We start from the raw sequence: 26,563 nt of genomic DNA, 5'->3' as shown, positions 1-26,563 counted from the left end.
TGGTGGTTGTGTCTGCAGCCCCAGCTCACTGCCATGATCTCACCCTTCCAGCCCCCTGGACCTAACAAATTCATTTTCCAACCTTTCTGGCAGATAAAAGAGGTCCCTGCATCTGCTCAGGCTTTCAGCAAGGAAGATAAATAGAGTGTCATGACTCACTGTCTATTAGGCGCCCTCGTTTAGCCAAGCGTGCACAGCAGCTCTCATAAAAGGTTGTTTAATTCAGCATGACTGACTACCACTTGCTCCCAGACACATCATTATTGCTGGGATCTGTCTCAAGTTTGGAGTCAGGAGGATGCTGGAGTTTGCCAACCTGCCTTGTGCTGGCACCAGTCCCATCAGGTCCCTCCTCTGCCCTCTCCCCAAGCCATGGGGAGCCTCACACCCACACCCCAGGCTCACACCAGTAACAACCCAGCCTGAAAAGACACCCAGCACACTCTCAGTGTTCCCCCAGTGCTCCCTCAGGACCCAGCAACACCAGTTCCTCTGGAGCATCCTTGCTGGTGCTGCATCACTTGTCTCCCTTCCCAGCACCACCTTTGCACCCTCCCCAAACCTTGATCCTCACTCAGGACCTTCTCCCCTGCCCCTCCAGTGCTCCATTCCCACACAGAATCACTGCTCCAGCCCTCTGCTTGCCATCACTTACCCCCAGCAGCCACACACAGGCAGACACATGATGCACACACCTTGCTGCCTCACTTTATCTCCTGCTGCCTCTTCAAGCTCCCAGCAGCCCAGAGAGCTGCCAGCCTGGGGGTGGGTGCACTTCTGCATGGGAAGATGGATCCCTGAGCTCTGCATTCAGGGGGAAGCAAAGGATGGGGTGGGACAGGACAGAAGAACTTTGGTAGGAAGAACTTTTCCATTGAGAGGGTTGTTGAGCATTGGAACAGGCTGCCCAAAGTTGGCCCAGACAAACCAACCCTCTGCAAAACTCCATTGGGTGCATTAAAGCAGCAGCTTATTCCTTCAGAGCCTCAGGGGTTCACTCACCCAGACAAGGAGGTGGACAGTGGCTGTGGCACAGGCCCTGGAGCAGGGTCTGCCAGAGGAAGGGCCCTCACTACATCCATGGCACGAGAGGGATGCAGAGGAGCAACATCCCAGCCCTGGGAACCACCTGAATCCCAGAAGCCCACACTCCTGCCCTGGGAATCATCAGGAAATCACCCCCATATGGCCCAGGAGCTGCTGGGGAGCAGTGCCAGCGTGGCTGCTTCCCCAAACCCCATGCCAGAGGTGCCATGGCATCAGCCAAGCACGTGATGGCAGCCAGCAGCAAGGTGCTGCTCACCCCTTGGGCAGCACAGAGATGGCAGGAGCAGTGGCAGCAGCCTCCTGCCTGCTCCATGCCTGCAGTGCTCACAGCTGAACCCCTTGGGCAGAGCTCAGTGCTCAGGGTCATTACATGCACCAGCTCCTTTTAGGCAAACTAATTCACGTTCACTTCCAAGAGCTCTTTAAAGAGTTCCCAGTAGATCAAGTGCATTGCTGGATCATTTTATGCACAGGTTTTACACATTGGAGTTAATTTAATCACTTCATTTCAGAGGGCTGAGCTCTGTTCAGATCTCTGATCCCTGGCAAGGGAACAGCTTCTGATCTGAGTGAGATCAGACACCATGAACCTCTGAAGGAAGGCAAAAACCCACCCAGACACAATCTCATTACCTGCTTCAAAAGTAAATAGGAATTGCTATCAGGAGCTGTTTTCTCAGGGCTCTGATGATCCCCTGACAGTGATGGGGGCAGCTGAGGGGACAGGGCTCACACTGACCCTCCTCCAGCAGCCCCAGGGCAGCCCAGGACCATGGGCTTGGCAGAGCCATTGGTGGCTGGCACCACAGGGTCCCACCACCACCCCAGATCAACAGCACAGGAGCTGCCACTGCCCCCTGCCCAAGCTGCTCCAGCATCATCTGCCCTCCCCACACCCCCACATCCCAGCCTGCTGCTCATTGCCCTGTTGTACCCCAAACCCATCCTCCCTGCACACTTCTCTCCTGACTACTTTTTCTAATGAGTTTGTTTTAATCAGAGCTGAAGGAAGCAGCCCCAGGGAGTGCTTCAGCTCAGCAGAGACCTGGAGCTGGGGTGGGCAGCAAATACACCTCTCAAAAATCCATTTCAAAAGCAGGGACCTGAACCACCACTGGTGTTTGGGATGGGAAGGAGCTGGGTTCTGGTTTTTCCACCTCTGAATCCAAAGCAAATGGATGTCTCTCAGCCTGGGGTGGGAAGATGGGGATGACTCAGCTGACAGAGCAGCACTAAGCTCTCCTTCCTCCCCTGCAGCACGGGAATTCAGCTGGGAAACACACTCTCCCCATGGGAACAAACCCCCATGTCTTACATTCTCCTCTAGTATTTCAATAATGGCTTGTTTCAAACAGCCTCTGTCTGCCTTGCCATGGAAAAGCCCTCAGCACTAAAGCCTCCCAGACAGCTCCTGTTTCCACTTGAAGGAATCTGATCCCTCCAGGGTGGGATCTCAGTGCTTCCCACACACAGAGACACGGTGCTGGGGCTGGTCCTGCTCTCCCCAAAGACCCCAGAATCAAAGCAGCAGAAATACCTACACAGTGCATAAAGCAGGGAGTGTTCCCCAGGGCTCCCACATCCAGCAGCAACACAGGCTGAGGTCTGTCTGGAGCTAAGGAGATGCTCAGAGCCACCTCAGCACACTCTGGCAAAGCAGCTGAGGTGAGACCTCAAACTAAAGTTCTTCTATAGAGGAGGAGAGCTGCTCATTGGCAGGAAAATAAATCCATAAGCAGCACCTTAATGAGCCATGACTGGGGATTCAGTGCTGTTTGATACCGACTCCAAGGCAGTTCACACCATCTGCTGCCACAGATACAGCTCAGGGCCTTTGAAGAGGATCAATCTCAGCTTTGCTTCCTCTGTCTCAGATGCCCTGGAGGCTGAGGTTAGCATGGAGCAGCACGTGCCAGGGAGGGCAGCACCCATCAGGGGCCTGGGGGGAGTTACATCCAGACAGATGGCCATGAATATGCTTCAGCTTTAGGGCTTGCAGGTAACACAGCTGCAAAGAAAGCAGAGAGGCTCATTTCAAGCTTACAGCAAACACAGATGAGAAAGCACTGCCATGGGGGAATAAAAGGCCTCTGTGAGGTTCCCTAGAAGCCCAGTGCCAGAGCCCACTGCTGCCTCGGCCCCTGGGATGCCCTCACAGCCATCAGTGGGTCCTGCCCTGCTGCCATCCCTCCCAGCACCGGCCCTGGGGACAGAGACACTCAGGGGAGCACGTTCCCATCACAGCTCCCTGCAGGCAGCTGCCAGGCTTGGCTCCTGCTCTGGGTGCTGAGGCTGTTCCAGTCTCATCAACCCTCCTGCATCCACAGCCTGCTAGAGAGAGAAAGGGGGAGAGAAGGAGAGAAAAAGGGAGAGAAAGCTCTGTGCTCATGTGCTGCAGCTATTCTGCATCCAAAGCTGGCTGCAGTAACTGCCCATGCAGCCTCCAAAGGAAACACAGCACGGCTTGGCCGGATCCTGCTGGAGCCAGGAATAGTCTGTTTCTGTGCTGAGCAGCAAGCCAAGGGAAAAAACCAACCACAAGCCCAACAATAACCCCCCCCCCAGGCAGGCTAAATGCTGTTTTCCCCCCATCTTGGGATGAAATAAAGGCCTCATTGACAGCAGCCCACCGAGAGGGACATTCTGTGATGGACAGGATGTCCAAGCAGCTAACCCATTACACGGCTCAGCTTGAAACCAAAAGTCATCTCAGCCTCTGTGAAAGGCAGAAGGATGCTAATTTGGGCTTATTTCTGCAGCCCCTCTTTGCACAGCCTGGGATGGCTGGTGCCTGGCCCTGGCCCAGCCCCACGTGCCCTTGCCCAGGGTCCCAGCCACAGAGCACATTCTGCAGCCAGGTCCCTCCCTGCAGAACAGCTTTGGGATGCAGCAGGCAGACTGCAGGCAGGGCAGCTGCTTCAAAGCTATTCTTCCTTTCAAGGAAGCAGGCAGGGGAAGGGGGGAGGGATGCTCTGCAGTCAGGATTCCCTCCTCAGGAACAGCACCAGCAGGAGCTCCCTCTCTATAGATGCTGAAAGATCCAGATTGAATAGAGCCATTGCAGAGGTCCAGGAGCCAACAAAGCTTCAATCACAGTGTCTGGCTCATCAGGCAGCAGCCAGGGAGCACAGCCTCCTTAGCTCAGCCCCTCACTGAGCTCTCCCCTTCAAACATGTAACAATCCCCCTGTAATCAGCAGCATCTCCTGCCCCAGCCCTGGGCACTGCCTCTGCCTCCAGCCAGCCCAGCCCAGGGAAGCCAGCACTGTTCCCCTGCTCCCCAGGGAGTAGTTTGAACCTATGTGACTGATGTGCTGGGACAGATGGACCAGATCCCAGTACCACTGGGTCTCTCAGTGCCCCTGGGTGGTGGCATTGGGGTGCAGTGGGTTGAAATGCAGCCTGGGTTGGTTCAGGAAGAGGCCACCAAGCCCTGTGCAGCTGGGAGTGGGTGCACAGGCCACTGAGCTCAGTGGGCATCACCTTGCCAGGAGCTGGGGAGAAACCAGCTGCTGAAAGGCACCCTGGGCTTATCATGGTAAAAAATGACCATGTGGAAAGGCCCCAATGTCCTGCATCAGACCCCCTCCATGGCTCAACACATGGAGCCATCCTCTTGCATCCCACGGGGGCCCCAGGAAGGAGCTGCATCTGCTGCTGAGCACTGACAGCTGTCTGCCCTTCCCCACAGCACTGCATCAAACACTCATTTCTGTTGGAAAAGACCCTTCAGGTCATTAAGTTCAACCCCTGCCCTCACCCTGCCAAGCTCCCCACTACCCCCTGGCCCTCAGCACCTCAGCTTTGGGATCCCTCCAGGGCTGGGCACTCCCCCAGCTCCCTGGGCAGCCTGGCACTGGGGTGACACCCCTCTCAGGGAAACAGCTCCAACCTCACCCTCCTGGAGCAGCTCCATCTCAGAGCACCCACCCAGCAGCTCCACACTGGTTTAAAGAGCAGCTATAGTGTAAAGCCACCCTCCCTGCTGATTCAAAGAGCAGTTGCAGCATTAACGTGGCTTTCATCTCAACAATCAATACTGATCTCAGAAAGCTTCCTGGCAGGGGGGGCAAGGAAACAAACCATTGATTTGTAGTGAAAAAGGCATATTCCATCATCCTGTGCCATATACCATGTGGAAAAGGATAAAAGAGAGGCCTGGGCACGACCAATTGTGTCAGGACACAGTGAACTGAAATGGAAATGTGTTGAAATTGAAATCAGATGGGAAAGAAATCAGCAACACAAATCACAGCAGAGCCAGTGATGGGGGGAAATGAACCCACTGCCTTCAGAAAGAGAAAAGCTTCCTGACCCCTCTCTGCCCCCGAGGAGGATGAGCACCAGAGCTAAACTGGTCTGCAAGAGCAAAACCCAGCAGGCACAGCCTCCTCCAGCAGCAGGAGTGCAGGACACCTCCCCAAGAGCTCCCAGCACCAGCCCATCAGCCCCAAATCACAACCAAGATCAAGGTCTTAATTTATATGCATCTCTTTGGGAAGCAGGCTCAGCTCCACAAAGGCATTCCAGCACCCAAAGGCCTCAGGGTCCCAGCCAGGACACCAGCTGCCACCTCTCTGCAGCTCCAGAGCCCCTTGTGTGGCTTTGCAAAGACAGAAAGCCTCACACAACTACTTGTGACTCCAGGCAATAAAGATATGGCTCATGGTGCTTCCTCCTTGCAGCTCTGCTCAGGAGGTTGGTGTTTGCTCAGAGCTGGTTTGGAGCAGAGGCTGGATGCTCCCAGGTCACCCACACACCAAGTGCCACCAAAAAATCACACACTGGAGCTGTGGTAAAGGGTTTGTTTAGCTTCAATGTGGGGAATAGCCCCTGTGTTATTCTGGAGGCAGCTTATTCCCTTCCCTTCAAAGCAATGATGATGGCCTTCCTACACCTTGGTACATGCCCTGGCATCACTCCTGAGCTAACATCACTGCCATAACACAGAGTGACTGACTGCTACAGCTCCTGGGTTTCGTTTCACTCCTCCAAACCATCCTTAGGGTGACTAAAACTGATCCCTGTGCCCATTCAGCAGCAGAACCACGGCTGGAAAGAAATGAATTACTGTGCTTATTGAATGAAGCCCAAACAACATCCACTCCAGAGGCAATGATGCTGACTGCTAGCTCAGTTTAATAAACCTTGAAATGTAAGGTTTTCCATGGTTGCAGCTGCAGTGGAGTGATGCTGCTCACAAGCTTCCCCTGTGCTAATCCCTTTTCAGCCTGGACCAAGGCTGGATTTCAGCCCTCCAGCCAGCTCCCAAGCCACAGAACAGCCCACACAGGGCTCAATGCCACACACATCTCTGTAGATGTCCCTGGGGAGATGCTTTAATGCCCTGATACCTTGGTAAGTCACGAGAGTCACAACTAGAGCACTAATTACAGTCCCTGTGCCTCCCCCTGCACACACTTGTCTGTGCCCCACATGCCCTGGGCACGGTGGGAGCTGTCAGAGCTGCCTGCAGCCACAGGCTGGGCATGGAAATGAGTTTCTGAGTAACCTGCTTTATACAGAGGCAGAATTAAAAAGACTTAACAGATTGTCAGGTGTAGCCAGGAAATTAAAGCTCCTTGACAATATTGCACACAGTTAAGGAGGCTCAATTTGGGCAATGACTCCTCTGATTAATGGCCACAAGCACCACAGAAAGCCTCCCTGCACCTTCCAGGCTTGAGCTCAGAGCTTGGGTCCTCACCAGCATGTCACTCAACAGGCTTTAATAAGCCTCCCAGATTAACAGATCACCCTGCAACGGAAGGAGTGTGGAGCAGAGCAGTGAGCACACGGAGCAGGACGCTGCCCATGGGCTGGGCAGGCAGCTCGTGGGGCTGGCTGAGAGGGTCTCCCCAGGAGCTGCCCCCTCTCCTGCACCAGCACACATGAAGACACCTGCTCACCTGCCAGCAAGCACTTCAGCTGAGCAGCCCTGCTGTGTTTATGGGCCTACCCAACCCTCTTGGCTTGCAAATGTCATTTTCAGAGGCACAAGACACACGCAGACCCCACAGCAAACAGCAGAGAGGGAAAGCCACGTGCCTGTGCTGTTAAAACTGTGTCTGCTTTGATAAGCCAGGAAAAGAGGCTTATGAGAAAAGCCACTCCAAGAGACAAAAGCCCTTCCAGTTTCTCAGGTAGCATCTAGTCCCCTTGCACAGCACGAGGCACTGCTGCACTGCACATCCTCCCCCCCAGTCCCTGCAGGGCACCACGCAGCCCCCAGTGATGCCACCACTGCTGGTGCACACCAGCATCCCCAGCAAGCTGATTCTGTGTTGTTCCCTTCCACCTGCACCATCTCCCTTGGAAATCTCAAGTGCCACTCCCAGGCCCCATTGAAGGGTTCTCATCTTGAAAGGGAGATGATGGAAACAATGCTGTTGCTCTCCTGCCCCTCCCTTAGTTGAACAGGATTAAAGAGAAGCCTGTAGCTAGGCTCAGCCCTTCTGGCCACGTTTCATTTGGAGGACATTGGCTGAAGCCCAGGGAAGGAGGATGTGTTAACAAGAAGCCATGAAAGACAACACTTGGGAAGAACAGTGGGAAGTGGCAGGAGATGCCAAGAGCACATTTCACAGACACAGATGACATCTGTGGAGAAGAACACTCCTCCCTGGCCAAGTGGTCATGAAAGCAGCAAGTGTGGAGGCAGCTCGTGCCTCTACAGGCAGCTAAAGCAGCTGCCTGTGCCTGCCAGCAGCACTCAGCTCATTACAGCACTGCTCAACCCAGAGTGGTGCAAAGGATAAAGCAACCAAATGTCATGCCAGGCTTGTCCTGAGGAGCTGTTCCTCAGGAGCCCTCAGCCTCTGCCAGCCTCAAGGCTTCTCCTCCTCCTCCAAATAGCTGATGAATCCCAGCATGGTGGGGGCTGGAAGGGCCCTGCAGAGCTGCTCCAGCCCCTGCTCCAGCAGCTTCCCCTGGCTCAGGGGGCACAGGAACGTGTCCAGGTGGGGTTGGGAACCTCCCAAGAGGAGCCTCCACACCCTCCCTGGGCAGCCTGGGCCAGGGCTCCCTCCCCTCAGCACCAAAGGGCTTTCTCCTTGTGTTTAAGAGGAGCTTGTGTCCCAGCCTGTGCCTGTTACCCCTTGTCCTGGCACTGGGCACCACACAACACAGTGTCCCCTCAGCCTCCTGACCTAAAGACCTACCACTCACTCAAGAGACTCTTGAGGAATCCCACCCCAGGAATTTGAAGTCATTTTGCCAGTGCTGCAGCCTCCTGCTGCTCCTCCTCCCTGTTAGTAATAACATGAGCACCAGGGTGTGTGAGAACAGGCTCTGCTCCCCCCAGCAAGGTGGAAAAGAGCAGCAGGGAACAGATGGCAAATACAACACAAAGAAGCCCATCTGGAGAGCCCTTGGAGGTGGAGAAGGGCAGCCCTGCCACAGCACAGCTCAGGGTCAGGGGCTCTCTCCTGGTAGGTCCCACGTTGACATTTACTTAGAGATCAGGTGGTTTGGAGTTGGAAAGCCTAATGTCTTACACCCAGAGTAACCTGCTGAACTGAGTGGTTTATTTACTGCAGGCTCCACTAAGTGTAGGAGTGCCAAACTGGGTCTGCCACAGATATAACCAAGACATTTATCTGTGCATCTTGGAAAGAAGGAGAAAGGAAGATGTTTACATCCAGTGACAAAGCAGAACAAGCAACCAGGTTGCATTTAGCCCTGAGAAGCCAGGATGCCTAAATCCAAGCAGCAAAGCTGTGCCCAGAATAATGGGAGCAACAGAGCTATGTGTGAAATTGGTGCTTCATCACTTCAGGAGGGGTGATGTGCTCTGACTTATCTCTTTGAAGCTCTGTGTGTACAAATTCATTGCCTATAAAAACCAGCCAAGGAAGCCAGCCTAACAAGGATGGCCAATAACCATTTGAAACGCTCCAGAAAGAGGCACTGGGATGGTTTTTTAATCAATACAGACACTGCCAGAGGTGTTCATCACTGAGGCTGCCTATTCAAACCCAAAATGAATTGATGTCTTTTGAAAGCAGCAGTTTTCTGGCCCAGGCACAGTGTGAATGTGTCAATGTTATTACAAATCCAGTTGGAACTGTGAAAAACTGGTGAACATCCCATTTTGCAGAAGGAGCCTCCTGTTATATAAGTTGCAATGACTTAATGAACCTTTTGGATGCACACACAAGGCTCTGGATGAATATTACCCCAATGAATCACAATGAGCTTCATGGCTGGAGAGGCTGTTTACATCATCCCTCCTGCACAGCCTCTGCTGCTGCTCAGGGAAGGAGGGAACAAGGAGGAAATTTATAGGGTAAGCACCAGCAAACCATTCATGCTCCTACAATGGGAGCTGGCCATTTCTGTGCAGGAGTTTTCCCCTTGGTGACAGCAGGGCAGCCTAAAAAGATGGGACTTTCTGAAACCAGGCAGTACACCAGCAGTAACAGGCAACAAAGGCAATTCTCTGGCTGCAAGCACATAGCTAGAGGCAAACCATACCCACACACTACCTGAAGCATCAGTACCAACCCCTCCAGCTCAGCTCATGCCCTCTCTTTGTATTGATCCCTGAGGGGTTTTGCCTCCTCTTTTATCTCCTCAGCTCCCTTTCTCCTTTTCATCAGAAGTTCCCTACACCATTACAGGACTCCAGCTGTCTGGGCAGGGATGAAAAAGATGCTGCATGAGCAGGGTGTGCTTCCCCTCGTGTGCAGCCCACTCCAGCAGCACAGCAACTTGCTTTGAAGGGGGAAAACACAGTAAAATCAAGCTTCTGTGGGAAGGGGGTGGAAAGCTAGAGCAGAGGCTGGGTGATGCTGCTGCAACGGGCACAGTGAGGCTTGGGAGTGCAGCAGGATGGATCCACAGCAGGTCTGGTGCTGGCCCCTGCCCATATGCTGCCACAGCCCACCTGCTCCACAGCTTCCCCAGCTGGGACCCTGCAGCTCATTGATGCAGCAGCTCAGATTTAAGGAACAAATAAAAACCCCAACCAAGTTCTATGTACTGAAGTGTCTCAGTGATGCCCCAAAGCCCAGAGCTCATTGCAGTAACAGCTCTAATGAAATCTCATTTCTTAAGCACACTATTGCAAACTCCAGCTCTTTTCCCCATTACTAAATGCATCTGGGTTTACTCACTGAACACAGCAGCACCATGGCCTGAATCACACCCCACCAAAAGCCAGTCAAGTGATTGAGATGAGCCCTGGTGCCCTGTCAGGCTGTCAGTGACTTTCCCAGTGCTGGCAGAGCCATGGCTGCAGCACATCACAGCCCCTTGGCACAGCCACCCGTGGTCTGGGATGGATGAGGAGTGAGCAGAGGTGCTGCTGGTTTGCCAGGGACTTCAGCAGACATTTATTTGCAGCTTGGGTCAGCAGCCAGCTCACAAAGTACTGTTCTTAACTCCCTGGAGCTGGAGCTGGGCAAACCACTGAGGATGCTTCCAGCAGAGCACCAAAATCATACTTGGTCTTCTACTTCAGATGCATTACAGCAACGTTGCTGTAAAATCCTCTGCCCCAGCACAAGCAGAGTCACAGAATCTCAGCATGGTGGGGCTGGAAGGGCCCTGCAGAGCTGCTGCAGCCCCAGCCCCTGCTCCAGCAGGTTCCCCTGGCTCAGGGGGCACAGGAACGTGTCCAGGTGGGGTTGGAAACCTCCTGAGAAGGAGCCTCCACACCCTCAGCCTCTCAAAACCCACCCTTTAGGGATTTTGCAGCATTTCTGAGATCCCCCTGAGCTCAGGCTTCTCTTCCCCAGGCTGAACAGCCCCAGGGCTGCAGCCTTTCCCCCTCACACATGTTCCATCCCCTCAGCATCTTGGTGGCCCTGCACTGGCCTCTCTGCAGCACTTCCCTGTCTCTCCTGAGCTGGGGAGCCCAGAACTGGACACAACACTCCACATTTGGCCTTACCATGGCAGAAAGCATCTCCTTGGGCACAGAACATCCTCCACTTTCAATAGGGTAGGGAGTGAGAGCAGAGGAAGCTGCTGGGGAACATCGCTGCCCTCCCACTCCACTCCGTCATCTGGTTTAGAGCGACGTGAATCATTCAGCACCAGGACATGAGAAAGAATCAACATGTCCTGCTGTTAAATATACATCTTCTAGGAGCATGAGTCACTGCTCAGGTTTCAAGGTATGTAAATCCTTTCTGAGAACTCCCCAAGAACAGCACACGTAGCTGTGAGCTCAGGGGTCCGCCGCGGCCCCGCAGCCTGCCCTGACCCTGCCACAACTACTTGCCCTGCTTTCAACATCTGCAAACTCCAGCAGGCTGAGCTACCCTGAGCCCTGGGGCTGCAGGGGGAGGGTTTGGGAACAGTTCTCAGCCCCTGCAGCAGGGAGGGTACAGCTCACAGGGGCCCTCCAGCATCGGGGTGGGCTTCACCTGCATCCAGAGGAATGAACAAACCATCCTCAGCTTTATCTCAACCTGATCCAAGGGAAATGCAGATGACAGCCCTTGCCTACCCAGATACATTAAAGACAAGGCTGGAATCTCTTTTATTTGGAGTAATTAAAGCCTAGTAATTATCCCACTCATCAAACACCCAGTCTAGACAGACTTTTCCCTGCAGTTCACACCAAATCCACCCCTACTCCCTTTCAGGTGGCTACATGTGCCTCACTTCACACATGCAGCAAGCAGCCAGCTGTCAGCAGCTCCCCTAAGCATCTCCTTTCCCTTCAGCACAGCAGGATGGAGAGGAGCCAGAGGACAAGGGGAGCAGAGGAGGGAGAGCTGGTGTTCCCAGCCTCATGCCATGGTACTGTGCTTCCCTCCCTACAAACAAGTGATGTGAAACCAAGTGATCTGAGCTGATGGGGAGGAACAGAGCCTCATCACCACACTGCTGTCTGGAGGTGGGAGGGAAAGCAGAGGAAGATTTCTTTTCTCCCAGCAGAGCAGATGAGGGACAGATCTAACTATTGCATCTCCTCCATCTCCCTTCCTACAGGCCTAAAAGAGCTAATCTCACTTCGCTCAGTGCACCTGAGCGTGGCCACACAGTCCCTCCTGCCCCCAGCTTCTCCTGCAGCCACATTAAACACATTTACATCTCTAACAGGGCCCTGGGGAGCTGGATGTGTCCACAGTCCCCAGCCATCTCCATACCAGCTCCCCTGGCTCCTCACCAGCCTCCCCAGGCAGGAAGGACAAGTGCAAGACACAGCAGCCCTGTGCTTTGGGATTTGGCTGCTTCTTGTTTTCACAGCTTTAAGTGATTTTTAAAAACAAGTAAATACAAAGGAAGGGTCAATGATTCCACAGTGATTAAGTCTGAAATATTCCACTTAGTACCCATTAGGCTTTGAAAATACCCAGTTATGTTGTCAGAGCATCCCCCAGAGCACAGCCAAGCAGTACCCAGAGCTGGGGAAAGCTGCTTGCCTGGAATGCTTGAGGTATCTTGTGAAAAACACCAAGGAAAAGGCAAGAATGAATGGATTATAGATTCCTAATACCATTCCCCCAGAGAGAGGAGAAACAACCAAGTGGAATGGAGAGCTCCTATCCTCAAAACCATTTGCACTCTTACTGTTTGCAACTGGGAGATGGTGAAGGTGTAGAAACCTCAGCAGTTTGAGCTGCTGTGAACTGCAGGGCTGACTCATTTTATTCTTCAACAAAAAAAGAGTAAACTGCACCTGGGGTGTAAAACTTCCACCTTACAAAGATAACAACATTGCAACACTCAGCCTGCAGGCTTAGGGTAGGCTGCTTGTGCTTCCCCAGGAGCTACGAGACGTGCATGACCCAAAGCCCGTGGAGTTGAGCACAAACGTTCCTTCCATCCCTTTGGGAAAATCCCAGCTGGTATTTAAAGGCCTGAAAAACCCTGTGGATGTGAAGCAGCTTCTGAAGCATTCAATGAAGCAGTGCAGCTAAATAAGGGTGCACTGGTTTAAGAGGCCAGCACTACTCCTGGCTAAAAGGAGGATGGTTCCTTCAGAACTGTCTCTCCAACCAAGAAAAAGCTGAGAAGCAGTAAGATTAACTCACTGAAGCTGCTGTCAAAGCAGAGGCAGAGCAAACAGCATTGCCTGGGAGGATGAAACCCCACACAGCCAGGGCAAGGTGGGCACCACATCCCACAGGCACCCGGGGAAGCCTCAGCACACGTCCCACCACCTTGACTCAGCAGTTCTCTCTTGCCAATCTATTCCAGAAGGAAACTGCTGCCAGGGAGACATTTAATTGCATGGTTTGGCAGCTGCAATTCTATTAACCTCCAAAAGCAGTGGCAGGATGAATGTCAGCCCCAGTTTCTAATTAGGGAGGGCCAGTGTCACGGGGCACCTTCAGCTTGGCAAGGGCAGGGTCAGCGCTCGCTGTGCCCACGCTGGAAATGAACCTGTCTCGAGCCAAGCTGATGATTTCATTTCCCTGCTGAATGAGAGAGCTAATTATCAATAATTCATGGGCACAGACAGACAAGTGCAAGTGGTTTGGAGAACTCAAGGAGAAACAGAAGTAATGATTCTTGGAATAAGAGGCAGCGAGAGAGGCCAGAGCCAGAGAGGGCAGAGAAGGTGCACTTGGCATGCAGCGTGTCAAAACCAATCCCATTTCAATCACATACGTGACAGCCCAGGAGCCAGTTTACCAGGGGGATTTCCCCCACACTCTCTGCAGTTGGTATATGACAGGATGCTTGCCTGGATGGAGCCCAGCTCTACCTATCCTGATGGACAGCTCGCTCCTGCAGTCCAGCTGATGGGCAGACTCGTGCTCGTGTTTTTCTTTCCCAGCTCGTTGGTCGCAGCTCAAGGCAAAGGCTGCGTGGGGGGATCCACTGAAACCCTGCAAGGCAAGACAGACACTTCAGGCTTTTCCCACACCTCCCAGCCTCATGCTCAGGGCCTGTTCTGGCATCTGTGTGGAAGGGAAGGCGATGGGGCGTGTGGCACGGCGGCTTCTCACAGCTGCACGGAGATGGGGCTGGTTTTGTTCCCCTCTCTCTCCAGGCTGCTTGCTTAGATTGAAACGTGCCTTTCCAGCACAACCAGGGTTGGGAGGAGCTGGTGGCCAGGAAGTAAGAGAGAGATAAAGAAGGAAAGCCAAAATTCATGTGCATTAACAGCAAGAAACACAAAGAAATGCAATCCCATACATGCAACTCCCTCCACAGTGAAGCTGCAGGAGACAAGGACAGACTGTCACTGCTGGTTGCTGAGCTGCTGGCCTGGCCTCTGCAGGAGTTTGGTTGCAGTGGGTATTGTTTCTTTCACCATGGATCAAGCTTGCAAGGGAAATAGTTTGCTCAAAACCAAACCCATCTGAGCCTCAGCTGTGACACAACCACCCAGTGTTGGCTCAGTGGGACTCATCCAGCTGCCAGATGAAACTTTAGACTCACTTGGAATATTTTCCTACACTGTTTGTAACCTCCAGAAAGCAGAGGGACAGTCAGAACCACCCTGTCCAGCTATGCATAAAGCCTGCAGGGAACCAGAGCAGACAAGAGGGATCATGCTGCTCCCCTGAGTGATTCCTGCCAACCTGGACACAGCTTGTGAAAACCAGCTGCAACTCGAGGATGTGCCAAACCTTCATCTGCATCAGCCAAAAAAAGAAGCCCTGTGAGGCAACCCTGCCTTTCACCCCCAGTGCTGGACACAGGGCAGGAAGGTCTGCATCTCCATGTCTCCAGGCTGCTCAAACCCACCCAGAGACACACACAAAGCCCCCAGGGAGCAGAGGTGTAGCAGCAGAGCTGAGAGGAGGGAACACATCCCACAGAGTAGAGCCTGGTGTAAGCAGAGACAATCACAAACCACAATCAGCTCAACCCACACCACAGGGAGCGAGACCCCGAGTCCTCATCTCCACACAGTGCTGGGAACAGCAGCTGGGAGCATCCACAGCAGGGATGTCCAGGCTGCACCCAGCATCACCAGCCAGGCACATGGCATGAGCTGCTGGATCAGTGGCAGCAGAACCAATGAGCATGTGCTGAACAGCCTGAGATGGTGAGGACAGCCTCCATAGGTAAGGTCATGTTAAACAACACCAAAGGTTAAAGATGAATAACTACCTCGTCTAGTCTCCCATCATTTGCATAATACAGTCTGACCACTGCTATTAATACTAATCACATATTTGCTGCTTGCTCTCTACTGCAGGTTAACCAGGGTGCTTTCACCTCCATTGACTCAGCAATTACAAATGCTTGTGTTTAAATCCCCCTGGGAGGAGGCAGACCCACCCCCCACCACCGTGCCCAGGGCAGACAGCAGCAGCTCTGCAGCTCACCTCAGGGGCAGCAGCTGCAAGAGCAGGTACAAATACAAGAACTTTCCAGCAAAACCTGGGTGATGTGACACAGTGAGGGAAGGGGGAACTTCAGCATCACAACCCCACTTGGGCAATGCAGGAAGGGATTAAGAATGGAAGCTCACCTCGCTGCTGGCACACATCTCCCTATATCCAGGAGAGAATCCAGTCCTGCTGAAGCTAAAGGGGTTTTCACCTCTGGAAAGCAAGTAGCAGCACTGTCCAGAAAACACCAACCCATGGAGAAGCAAAGAAGCTGGAAGCTGCTGAAGCAAAGCCACAGGGAGGATCTGCAAGCGTTGCACAGGGCTCTCCAGCCCTCTCGCCCCGGCCGTGGGCAGCGCCAGGTTGTCCAGAGCAGAAGGTTCTCCCTCCACATGGCTCCTACCAGCGTTTTACAAGCTACAAACACTGTGACAGCAGCTTTGCAGGCTCTGCCACCAGCAGATTGGTGGCTTTCCCCCAGCCCAAAGCTTCTCAACAGGGTCTTGTCAGCAGAGGCAGAGAAGCGAGCCCAGGGCACAGCCAGAGCCCGCAGGACTCTGCAAGTCACAGCAAGCCAGGCGAGGCGAAATCCCTTGTAGGAGCAGGAGGGTGACCTCCAGCACATGCCCTGTCACCATCACACAGCCACAGATGCAAACAAGCGAGGTCCTTGCGAGGTCAAGACCACTTGCCTCGAGGTCTGCAGGCCTGATGAGAAGCCTCCCACGGCTATTGCATGTGCCACCACCCTCAGCACACCAGATGCTTACTGATGTGGGAGCTGAGCTGACACAGGGGCAAACTCAAAGACATTGCAGATGCTCCTTGGAAGGTCAGGCCATGTCCCTGATGGCAGCCACAGATCCCCAGCACTGGCAATGGCAAACAACAGGGGTGCCCTACAGTGAAGCACACGCTGCACCCCAACTGAGATCGCTCTGAGTCACTTGGGGCCGGTCCCTGCGTGAGTCCCTTAATTGGAACATGTCAGTGGGTTAAAAAAGGCATCAGAAAGAGAAGAGGAAAAGTGAACCCACGTTAATTAGCTCGTGCCAGTAATTAGCATTAACTGAAATAACCACAGGGGCTCGTTTACTGAGAAAGCAAAATGGGATGAGCCTTGGACAGGAAGATCTTGGAGCAAAACTATTCTGGGCTGTGGGAGTCCCCAGTGTGCTTGGCTCTGCTCACAGAGCTACTCCAGAAAGGTCGTTTGATTGTCACAGCCCAACATGCAAAAGCAGAAGAGGAAAAAACAAGCATGTTTACAGAGAGCAGAAGCCCACTCCACACAGCACAGCATCCCTCCTCCATGGCACATGCTGCTCTTGTCACCCAAAAGCTGCAGCAATCCTGAATGAAGCCGTATGGAGAGGCAGCACCCAGCACCCACAGCATCACCCTGGCATTGCAGGGCAAAGGGGTGAGGCAGGGATTGCATCCTGCTGCCCTGCCAGCCTCCTGCACAAGCTGACAACTGAACTGAAGCAAATGTGCAGAAGAAATGGAGAGTGTGCAACACCCCTGAGAAATAATCTGCACTCCCTCACTAATGAGGGACAACAAAGGAATGAACAGCAATGACAAAAGCTGATGGGCTGGCTTTGGGTAGGTCACTCAGCCCCAGACCTGGAGCTGGCTTTGGGTAGGTCACTCAGTTCCAGACCTGGAGCTGGCTTTGGGTAGGTCACTCAGTTCCAGACCTGGAGCTGGCTTTGGGTAGGTCACTCAGCCCCAAACCTGGAGCTGGCTTTGGGTAGGTCACTCAGTTCCAGACCTGGAGCTGGCTTTGGGTAGGTCACTCAGTTCCAGACCTGGAGCTGGCTTTGGGTAGGTCACTCAGTTCCAGACCTGGAGCTGGCTTTGGGTAGGTCACTCAGTTCCAGACCTGGAGCTGGCTTTGGGTAGGTCACTCAGTTCCAGACCTAGAGCTGGCTTTGGGTAGGTCACTCAGTCCCAAACCTGGAGCTGGCTTTGGGTAGGTCACTCAGCCCCAAACCTGGAGCTGGCTTTGGGTAGGTCACTCAGTCCCAAACCTGGAGCTGGCTTTGGGTAGGTCACTCAGCCCCAAACCTGGAGCTGGCTTTGGGTAGGTCACTCAGCCCCAGACCTGGAGCTGGCTTTGGGTAGGTCACTCAGCCCCAGACCTGGAGCTGGCTTTGGGTAGGTCACTCAGTCCCAAACCTGGAGCTGGCTTTGGGTAGGTCACTCAGCCCCAGACCTGGAGCTGGCTTTGGGTAGGTCACTCAGCCCCAAACCTGGAGCTGGCTTTGGGTAGGTCACTCAGTCCCAAACCTGGAGCTGGCTTTGGGTAGGTCACTCAGCCCCAAACCTGGAGCTGGCTTTGGGTAGGTCACTCAGCCCCAGACCTGGAGCTGGCTTTGGGTAGGTCACTCAGTCCCAAACGTGGAGCTGGCTTTGGGTAGGTCACTCAGTCCCAGACCTGGAGCTGGCTTTGGGTAGGTCACTCAGCCCCAGACCTGGAGCTGCCTGTGTGGAAGGTCAGTGATGCTGCTGTTCTTTGCTGTCTCTTGCTGGCTTTCACCCAGTAAATGCCCTGGAAGAGGCTCCCCAAAGCCACTGGGAACAAAGGCTAGAACACCTCAACCAGCAGTGGAACACACCTCAGTGGGAAACAGAAACAGAAGAGCTTTACTATCAAATTAAAAATGTACCTGACTTGTGCAGGGGCTCACTCAGAGCCAAGAGACAATCACAGGCTCCTCTGGCAGTGCCCAGAGCCTCCCGATTCACACTTATTAAAAGAGAGACAGTGGTAACAGAGCAGAGGCCACAGAGAGACGAGACAAAGAAAAGAGGGATGGGAAGCAAGGAGAGGAAGGCAAACTGCTGCAGGTCCTCAGCCCATGGGGAGGGACTCTGTGGCCCCCCATGTCCTGGTGAGCTCGTGGTGAGCTCTGTGCATCAGCTGCTCACTCAGCTTTGCTGCTTCTGCACAGAGCCTGACTGCTCTGGGACAGGGCCAGGGGCTGTGCAGCCACAAAGCACTGAGACTGCTGTTGAAAACCTGGAACAGGACTGCCTATGAAGAGAGCTCCCTTTGGAAGCATTTAGTTTTCAGAGAGCACCCATTGGCATGGAATTGGGGAAAAAACCTGGGGGGACACAGTATGGCCCAGCCCAGCCCTATGGTGGGACTGGAAAAGCCCCTGAAGCTGCTGCAGTTCCAGCCCTGCCCTCACCCTGCCCAGCACAGCACTGAGCCTCAGCACCTCAGCTCCACAGCTTTGGGATCCCTCCAGGGCTGGGCACTCCCCCAGCTCCCTGGGCAGCCTGGCACAGGGGTGACACCCCTCTCAGGGAAACAGTTCTGCCTCAGCTCCAATCTCACCCTCCCCTAGAAACCAACCCCCAGCTCACTGCAGCCTCCTGTCAAGGAGTTGCAGAGAATGCTCCTGGCTCCCCTTCTCCAGGCTCAACACCCCCATTCCCTCAGCTCCTCCCCAGCCCCTTGTGCTCCAGCCCCTTCCCCAGCCCTGTGCCCGGCTCTGCAGCCCCTCAGTGTCCCTGTGGCAGTGAGTGAGGGGCCCAGCACTGAGCCCAGCCCTGGAGCTGCAGCCTCCCCAGGGTCCAGCACAGGGGACAATCCCTGCCCTGCTGCTGCTGCCACACTATTTCTGGTCCAAGCCAGGATGCCACTGGCCTTCTTAACCCCCTGGGCATGCTGCTGGCTCTTCAGCCATTGTCACCAAGCCCCCCATGGCCTTTCCCTCCAGGCAGCTTTTGCAGCCCCTCTGCCCCAGCCTGGTGCAGCCCAAGTGCAGACCCCAGCCCTTGGCCATGCTAAAAGCAAGAGCATCTTCACAAAACCCCATTTCCCACAGGGGAATGGACTCTAAGGGCCTGATCCTGCAACACACCAAGCACCTCAGCCCTCCCCACAGTGCATGTGCCCCCAGCCCAGCCTCCTTGCCTGCCCTGGGATCACTGACTCCTTGCCAGAGCCACAGCAGCAGGCACAGGGAGAGGCCCAGGGACTCCCTGCTCCCCACACTGAGCATCTTCCATCTGGCTGCTCCAGCCCCTTGGCCTCCCCCAGCCCAGCACACAGCCCTGGCTGCAGCAGGCAGGAGCCTCGTAGCTATGGCAGCACTGTCATGGGAATTGGGAAGGACAGGTTCATCCATAGGCAAAGATGTCAGCTCTGACAAGGCAGCATCTCGTGAGCAGGTCACCCCAGGCTCAGCATCCTGCCAGTGCAGCTGGCAGCAGCACCACAGCACAGCCCTCCCCTAATAACTGCAAACAGGGAAGCTTAAGTGAATATTAAGGAAGACTGGTGTATCAGTTTATCTGTAACTAATGTAGTATTATTGCAAGTACATTTTATTGGCTGCTAATTATCAGCCACTTGGATAACTCATAACTCTTGACAATTGCAGGCAGTGGCTTTAATCACAGCCCCTGCTGACGGGCTGGAGCAATCAGTCACCTCCCTTCTGTGTCACCAGGAGCGTGGGGACAGCCAGGGTGTCCTGTGGTGTGACCTCAGAGCAGGGAGCTCCCACAGGAGCTGCCTCATCCCCTTGCCAAAACCCACAGCTCATCATCTGACATGGCTGAGCAAACCCTGGAGCACAGAGCCTGGCAAAACCCTTGGGGAGGAAGAAAGCAGATTCACCAAAAGCCACCTCAAAGTCTCCAAATCTGCTCTCCAAGAGGAGGGAGGGGAAAGCATCCCACAGCCCTTCGAGCAGAGGATGGCAGGGTATGGCACTGCTGGACCCCCAGAGCAGAGGCTGCCCCAGACAGACACAGGCCAATCCAATCCATCTATTTTTGGCCAAATCAAGGTTCATATCAAAACCAAACATTGGGATTTTTCTCTCTGGCACGTTTAGGGCTTTGGGCTTTTCCAGGAGGGAGGAAAAACACAGGAGGAATGTTGCTGGCAGGGGGTGTGGGAAGGCACAGGGACCCACATGCCCTTCCCAGGCCCCTGGGGAAACCCAGGGGGGTTGTTACAAAACGTGATGTTTTGCAACAGCCCCATTTTAGTGGCAGAGAGGAGAGTTTGTGTAACCTTTGCCACTGCAAAAACAACCCCCCCCTCCCCTCCCAGGGAATGTTTCTGCTGCTAAGAAAAAACCCAACCTCCAAACTGCTGCCACAGGCAAAACCCATCTCCACAGCCACAGGAGACAACAGTTGCAGTCACCAAGCTCCTGGCCACCAAAAAGCCTGGGGAAACCTCCAAACACAACCAACACATTCGTTTTTAACTAGACCAGTTGCTCCAGGTGGAGTCTCTGAGCACAGAAGTGCTGCTCACCCAAAGCAGCTGGGTCACTGGCCTGGGACAGACACAGCCTGAGGGATGTTTTCTTGCCCAGCCTCTGCTGCAGGACACAGCCCAGAGCTCTGTGGCATCCAGGCAGCACTACAGATGCCATTTTAATTGTTAGCAATAAACCTTTAAGCCTCAGATGGGATTAACAAGAGCTTTCCCTCCTCATGCTTATTAAAGTCTAACGGAGATTGGCTTGGTCTCTTCTCTCTCTCCCTGCCCCCTCCCCACCTTGTGTATTTGTAGCATGGCAACATGTATTTTTACAGTCCTTTATTATGCAAGGCTTTTGCAAGGGTAAGGGGAAAGGCAAGCAAGACTTCAATTAACTGGCTGGTTTTTAGCCAGGTTTCTGCTGGGTGATGATCTGCCCTCTGCAGCTCCACTCATGGGAAGGGGGAACAAAGCTGTGGGGTGGGATGGGCAGGAGCCCTGGGAAGGGAACTGCCAGGACTCCTGGGAGGGATGGAGCAGGGCTCAGCTCACCATCCATCACCCCTCCAAGGCACAGCCACCCCGTGCCAGCACTGCCTAAGCATGTTACACCAAGACACAGCTTCCCTCAGAGCTGCAACTGGCAGCAGGGACTTGGGTGAGTCCTGGCAGCTGCTGGGGCTTCTCCCCACCTCACCCCCCCCAGCAACCCAGCCTGCCCCCAGCTCAGTCCCAAGGACCAGGCTTCTGCTCTTTTGTTCCCTTCCACTTCTTGCACATCTCCTAAGTACCAAACCAGCAGCAAAGCCCAGGAGAGACACCGACTCTGCAGGAGCCAGAGGTGCCTCTGACACCTTCCTGCAGCACAGTGTGATAAATGCACAGGAGAGGCCCTTCCTTCTCTTCAGCCACTGCAGGGTAGTTGTTAATTCATTGCACAAGAGAGCTGCAATGAGGGACAAGGCATTTCCTCACCACCACCACCAGGCAGCTGAGGAACTGCCCCTGCTCTGGCAGCTCAGGACTGTCCCACAGAGCACTGCTGGGCTGTGAGCTGCCTCCCCTGCAGCCAACCCCGTGGCCAGGGCTCCCCTTGGGCTTTCAAGACTGATTCAGGTGCTGGATTCCAACCAAGATAACCTAAAGCCCACAAATCAAGCTCTGAAGTCATCCCTCATAGCAGTTACTTGTAGGTGTAGTGTGACCCTCACCTATAAAGTCTTGGCAGGCCTTAAAAACAGACTCACAAAATGCAAAGCAATGGCAAGACACCTTCCTGAGCCTGCAAAGGGCCTGGAACACCAAGAGGAGACTCGGCCAGTCTGGTTTTCAGTTTGCATTAGCTCTGAGGCCAGCAGACAGCAGATTAAAGTCACATCCCTTTCACCACCTCACTGGTAATTAAGAGCACGATGAGGGGAGACAGGAAAAGACACCACCAAGATTTTCACACCCTGAGTGTAGCACAGCCCAATGCAACCCCCAAGATGGGCACAGACCCACCACCCACCCCACAGCCACGTGCCCAGGGTGGGTGCAAACACAGAGACACCCACAGGGTGCAAACAGCAGCAGAGGAGCCTGAGCCAGGCTGAGCAGAAAGGAACCAACAAGCCCAATTCCCACCTTCTTCCCCAATTCCCCAGCAGGTCATCAGCTTATTAATAAGACAGGCTGTGCCAGTGGATGGAAAGCAAAGGTCTGGTTTACAGCACAGCCCAGCAGCCACCCCCAGAGCTGTTTGCACTCAGGGGCAGGCTCAGAGCACCACGAGGCAGTGACTTACCCAGCCAGGACGCCCCTCTCTGGGGACACACAAAGGGGAGAGGCACAAAACTAACTCCTCACAGCTCCTCTTGGAAGCAGCCAGCATGTCAAGTCAGTCTGGGTGAGTCAGAGTTTACCCTGAGAGGAGGCTGGCTCTGTGCTGCAGTTACAGATCTGTGCATCTGATGTCTTCCCTGATGAGTGTGAGAGCAGCTTTTTCCTCTCCCTGACATCCAGCACCCAGCCAACTGCAACCCCACTCCCTGCTTCTCTGTTACTTTAATGGCAGGTTTCCCTTTCACAGTGGAGGCATTAATTTGGGGTTGTGCTATGAGTGAATTCAAAGGCAGATTTCTAAGATCAAGGAACAGCTGAGGAATCACCCAGAGCACTCGCTGTGCCCACGGAGAAACCTCCCTCAGCTGCTCAGCCTGACAGCACAGGACAAGCTCAGCCCAGGGCAGACAGCTTCCATTCTCTGGCATCACCAGCAGCTTTCAGAGGCTCCCCTCACCAGAGCAAACCTCAAACCATCCACCTCAAAACCCATTCACCTCAAAACATGGGGATAAGCCCAGGGCACTCTGCCCATCCCCATCCCCTCTGGCCAGCTCTCAGCTGCCAGCAGCAGGTCAGCACCCACAGCCTCTCTCTCCCTGCCTGCTTCCTGCTCTCTGACAGCTAGAACTGAAATTAAGAAAGAGTGCTCAAATTCAATCAGCCCAGAGGCCAGACACTGCCCAGGATCCAGCTGAACCCCCCAACACAGCCACACATCCCTCCCTGCAGGGCCAGCCAGGGGAAATCTGCTGCTGCAGCCTGCTCTGCCTTTTGGAGCATTTCTCCTCTTTCCCAATTCTGAGCCAAGCCCCAAGAGATGAGCCAAGGAGGAGGAAAAGCCTCGTGTTCCATGACCAGCCTTCTCAGTCAGGGGAGGGAGCCAGTGGGGCCAGAGCTGCTTTACCACAGGTACCTAACAGGGAGGGGAAAGGTGGATAAACGAGCAGCCACTGCAGGAGCTGGCTGAAGGAAGAATAGGCTCAGGTTGTCTCACTGTCTGCTCTTCCACAGCAGGAGTTTTTTCACCTCCTCCCTTGCCCTGGGACCTCACTGTCAGCCCACAGAGCCACATCAGCACAGCTGGGCATTGTCCCATCAGCCTAAGGAGGGAGGGAGGGGAGCTGATGCCTGCCTTGGAGCCAGAGCAGCTCTGCTCTTCAGCTTTGGGGCTGCAAATGGATTTGTTGGGGTTTTTTTAATGTTTAATGCATAATGAGAGAGAGAATTATAATTAAGAGCAGCTGACAAATTGCACTGTGGAAGTAAATAACTCTTTCCTTCCATTAATAAAACTAAATGGGGTTCTTCTAGAAATTAGGATAATTACAACTTGGGGAGGGGGGTTTTATGTCACCCTGTCTAGCAACAACTGCATTCCAATCAGCCAGACCCCTGCAGGTGGCCAGGAGGCAGCTTTCCCACCCAGCACAGGGGCAAACAGACTGTGAATAGACCTGTAGGGGTTTCTGGGGGCTGGCTGGGGGAAGCCAGGCTCTGACCAGCTGGTTGCAGAGGGTCCCGTGGGTGGGTTGTGTGTCACCTTTGAAATCCCTGAGACAGGGCAGAGGGGAAGAATTGGAGTTGAGTTTGTTTGCTCAGTTAATAAAACTCATGCCCAGGGACTCTTGTTTATTTAGGGCTTGAAGGGGAAGGAGCTTTCCCAACAGAAGCCTTTGCTGCCTTCCCTCAGGAGGCTCCCAAAAAAGGTTTCCCTTCCTCAGTCAGAGCAGGATCCCTCCTTCCTTGCAGAGCCAGAAAAGGGTCAGAATGCCACACAACAAAACAAACAGAAGGGCTGCTGTTTGTTTCCCCTCAGCAAAGGAAATCAGAGCAAAGGCAGGAGGCAGAGGCCAAGCTGCAGCTCACCAGAGCCCTTGTCAGAGTGCTCCAGCCTCACCCACCCTGGGAGGCAAATGCTGCCTCTCCTGCAGAAGGAAAACCCCCATTTGGGTGGGATTTGGTGCCACATCACTGTGCTGAGGGGTGTGCAAGGGGTTGCCTGGCCCTCAGGGCAGCATCACCTTGAAAGGTGCTGAGCCCTTCCCTCAGGGCAGCATGTGCATTCACCTGCCTGCCCCTTCCCACTCCCTGCAGCCTGGCATCCCAGCTCAGCCCTTACCAGGAGGCCACAGGAAGGTTTCACAAGCAGCAGGAGCCAGGGCTGCCAGGAGCAGGGACCAGCAGAGGCTGAACACAGCCTGCCTGCAAAAAGAGGGCAGAAACACTTTGCCTGCCCCAGACCACCAGAACCACCTCCCAGGAACCCCTTCAACTTGATCACTTTCCCCACATCATGTGGGCCAACCCACATCTCAGCAAGGTGCCAGCCACAGCACCACCCCTGGGGCCCTGGGCTGCTCCACACACTCATCCAGTCCCACTCTCAACAGCGACACAGGGCAGGAGGCAGACGTGGCTCACAACCAGGTGTGTCCCTTGGTTAGTGCTTGAAGCAGGGGGGAAAAAAGCCTCTACCTGCTTTAGCAATGAGGATGTGCAGCTAATTAACTTTCTAGGAGTCCCAGATGAACAGGAAGAAGCACATTAGGAATGGGAACTTGTGATGGGCCTGTCTCAGGGGAATCAGCAAATTGCATGAGAGGAACCTTTATTCCGACTATAAACCAACCCCAGCCACAAGACACAGCACTTCTGTACTGCCCCAGGAAAGGAATTAACCCACCAAACCCAGCTCCATGCAAATCAGGAGGGAGAGCAGTGTTCAAAGCTTTCCACCTTCAGTGGGTGCCAGCACTGGGCTGGGAGCATCCCTGACATCCTCCCACTGCCCCCACGGGGTTACCCCGCTCAGACCAGGGATGGGTGAGGAATCACTGCCTTGGGACCCCAACAAAAGATGCTTCCCATGGGCTAATCCAGCTGTGGTTCAGCCCTGAGAGAGAACTTGCCTGTTTGAATAAGCATGCAGCCACAATGGTCACAGGATCACAAGGGCTGGAAGGGACCTGGGAAGCTCATCCAGTGCAGCCCCCTGCCAGAGCAGCACCTAGAGCAGGGCACACAGGGACTCATCCAGCTGGGTTGGGATGTCTCCAGAGAAGGAGCCTCCACAGCCCATCTGGGCAGCCCCTGCCAGTGCTCCCTCACCTCAACAGGGAACAAATCCTTCCTTGTGTCTCTTTGGAACCTCTTCTGTTCCAGTTTGTGCCTGTTGCCCCTTGTCCTGTCATTGGCCATCACTGAGCACAGCCTGGCTCCAGCCTCCTGACCCTTGGAGACATGAAGAGTCCCAGCTCCCTCAGCTTTTCATGGTAACCTCCTCCCCCTCCTGCAGCTTCACCATCACACCCTGTTCTCAGCTTCTCAAACCCTTCCCAAGTGTGCTCACCAAGAACATGCAGCCCAAGCACACCTGCAAGCCTCCCTCTGCAAAGGCAGGAGAGGGCAGCAGCACAAGGAGGCACATGCTGGGAGGCTGCATGGGATCCATCCTCCTGCTATGAGCATCCACAGCCAGCCCCTCACTCCACTCAGCCACTCCACATGAAGATCTCAATTATTGGGCTTGGAAGAGACCTTTAAGATCATCCAACTATTAACCCAGCACTGTCCAGCCCACAGCACCTCAACTCCAGGGCTTTGGGATCCCTGCAGGGCTGGGCACTCCCCCAGCTCCCAGGCACAGGGGCTCACACCCCTCTCAGGGAGAAAGCTCCTCCTAGATCCTCAGCCTGCCCATGGAAACCGTTATGCAGCTGCAAACCACAGCCCCAAACTATTTCAAAAGGGGTATGAAAGGCAAGGCCCAGACCCCAGGGAGGGGTTTCCTTCCTGCAGCACTGGCACAAGCACCAGCTCAGGCAAAAGGCTTCCAAAAGGCACTTTGGTTACTATTTGTCCTAAATCTAAGGAATGGTCCATGTGTGGCTTTATTGATTTGCTCTGTACTTGGGGAAAAAAGCCCAACAAAGCCTTTATCTAGCTGACAAGTAAAAAAGACTCTTTAGCAATGCACTGGAGATGGTATTTCCAGGGCAGAATCCCAGCCCTGGCTCCCCAGCCCCATCCTCCCCTCCCTGATCACCTTCTGCAAGGCAAGTATTGGCAGGCTCCTAGTTATAACTGAGTAATGGCCCATCAGTGCTCCTGCTGGGTTATACATTAACTCCTGCTTCTCCTGCCACATCTCCTCTCCCTCCCTCATCAACAGCCAGCAGCTCACCCAGGGGAGGCTTCAG

The 26,563-nt window shown here is 54.1% G+C and overlaps 1 protein-coding gene across 4 annotated transcripts in view; it reads right to left on the bottom strand.

Moving 5' to 3' along the window:
* SLC39A11 (solute carrier family 39 member 11) overlaps positions 1–26,563 on the bottom strand; it is a 75,040-nt gene that overhangs the window by 37,544 nt on the left and 10,933 nt on the right. For all 4 annotated transcript variants that reach the window (XM_062010802.1, XM_062010805.1, XM_062010803.1 and 1 more), the window contains exon 5: positions 13,693–13,837. In XM_062010802.1, coding sequence (XP_061866786.1) covers positions 13,693–13,837 — 145 coding nt within the window. The remainder of the gene's footprint in view (positions 1–13,692; positions 13,838–26,563) is intronic.

This window comes from Colius striatus, chromosome 18, assembly GCF_028858725.1.
Source record: "Colius striatus isolate bColStr4 chromosome 18, bColStr4.1.hap1, whole genome shotgun sequence".
Taxonomy (NCBI): Eukaryota; Metazoa; Chordata; class Aves; order Coliiformes; family Coliidae; genus Colius; species Colius striatus.
The sequence above is the reverse complement of the archived record's forward strand: the minus strand, read 5'-3'. Positions and strand labels throughout refer to the sequence as shown.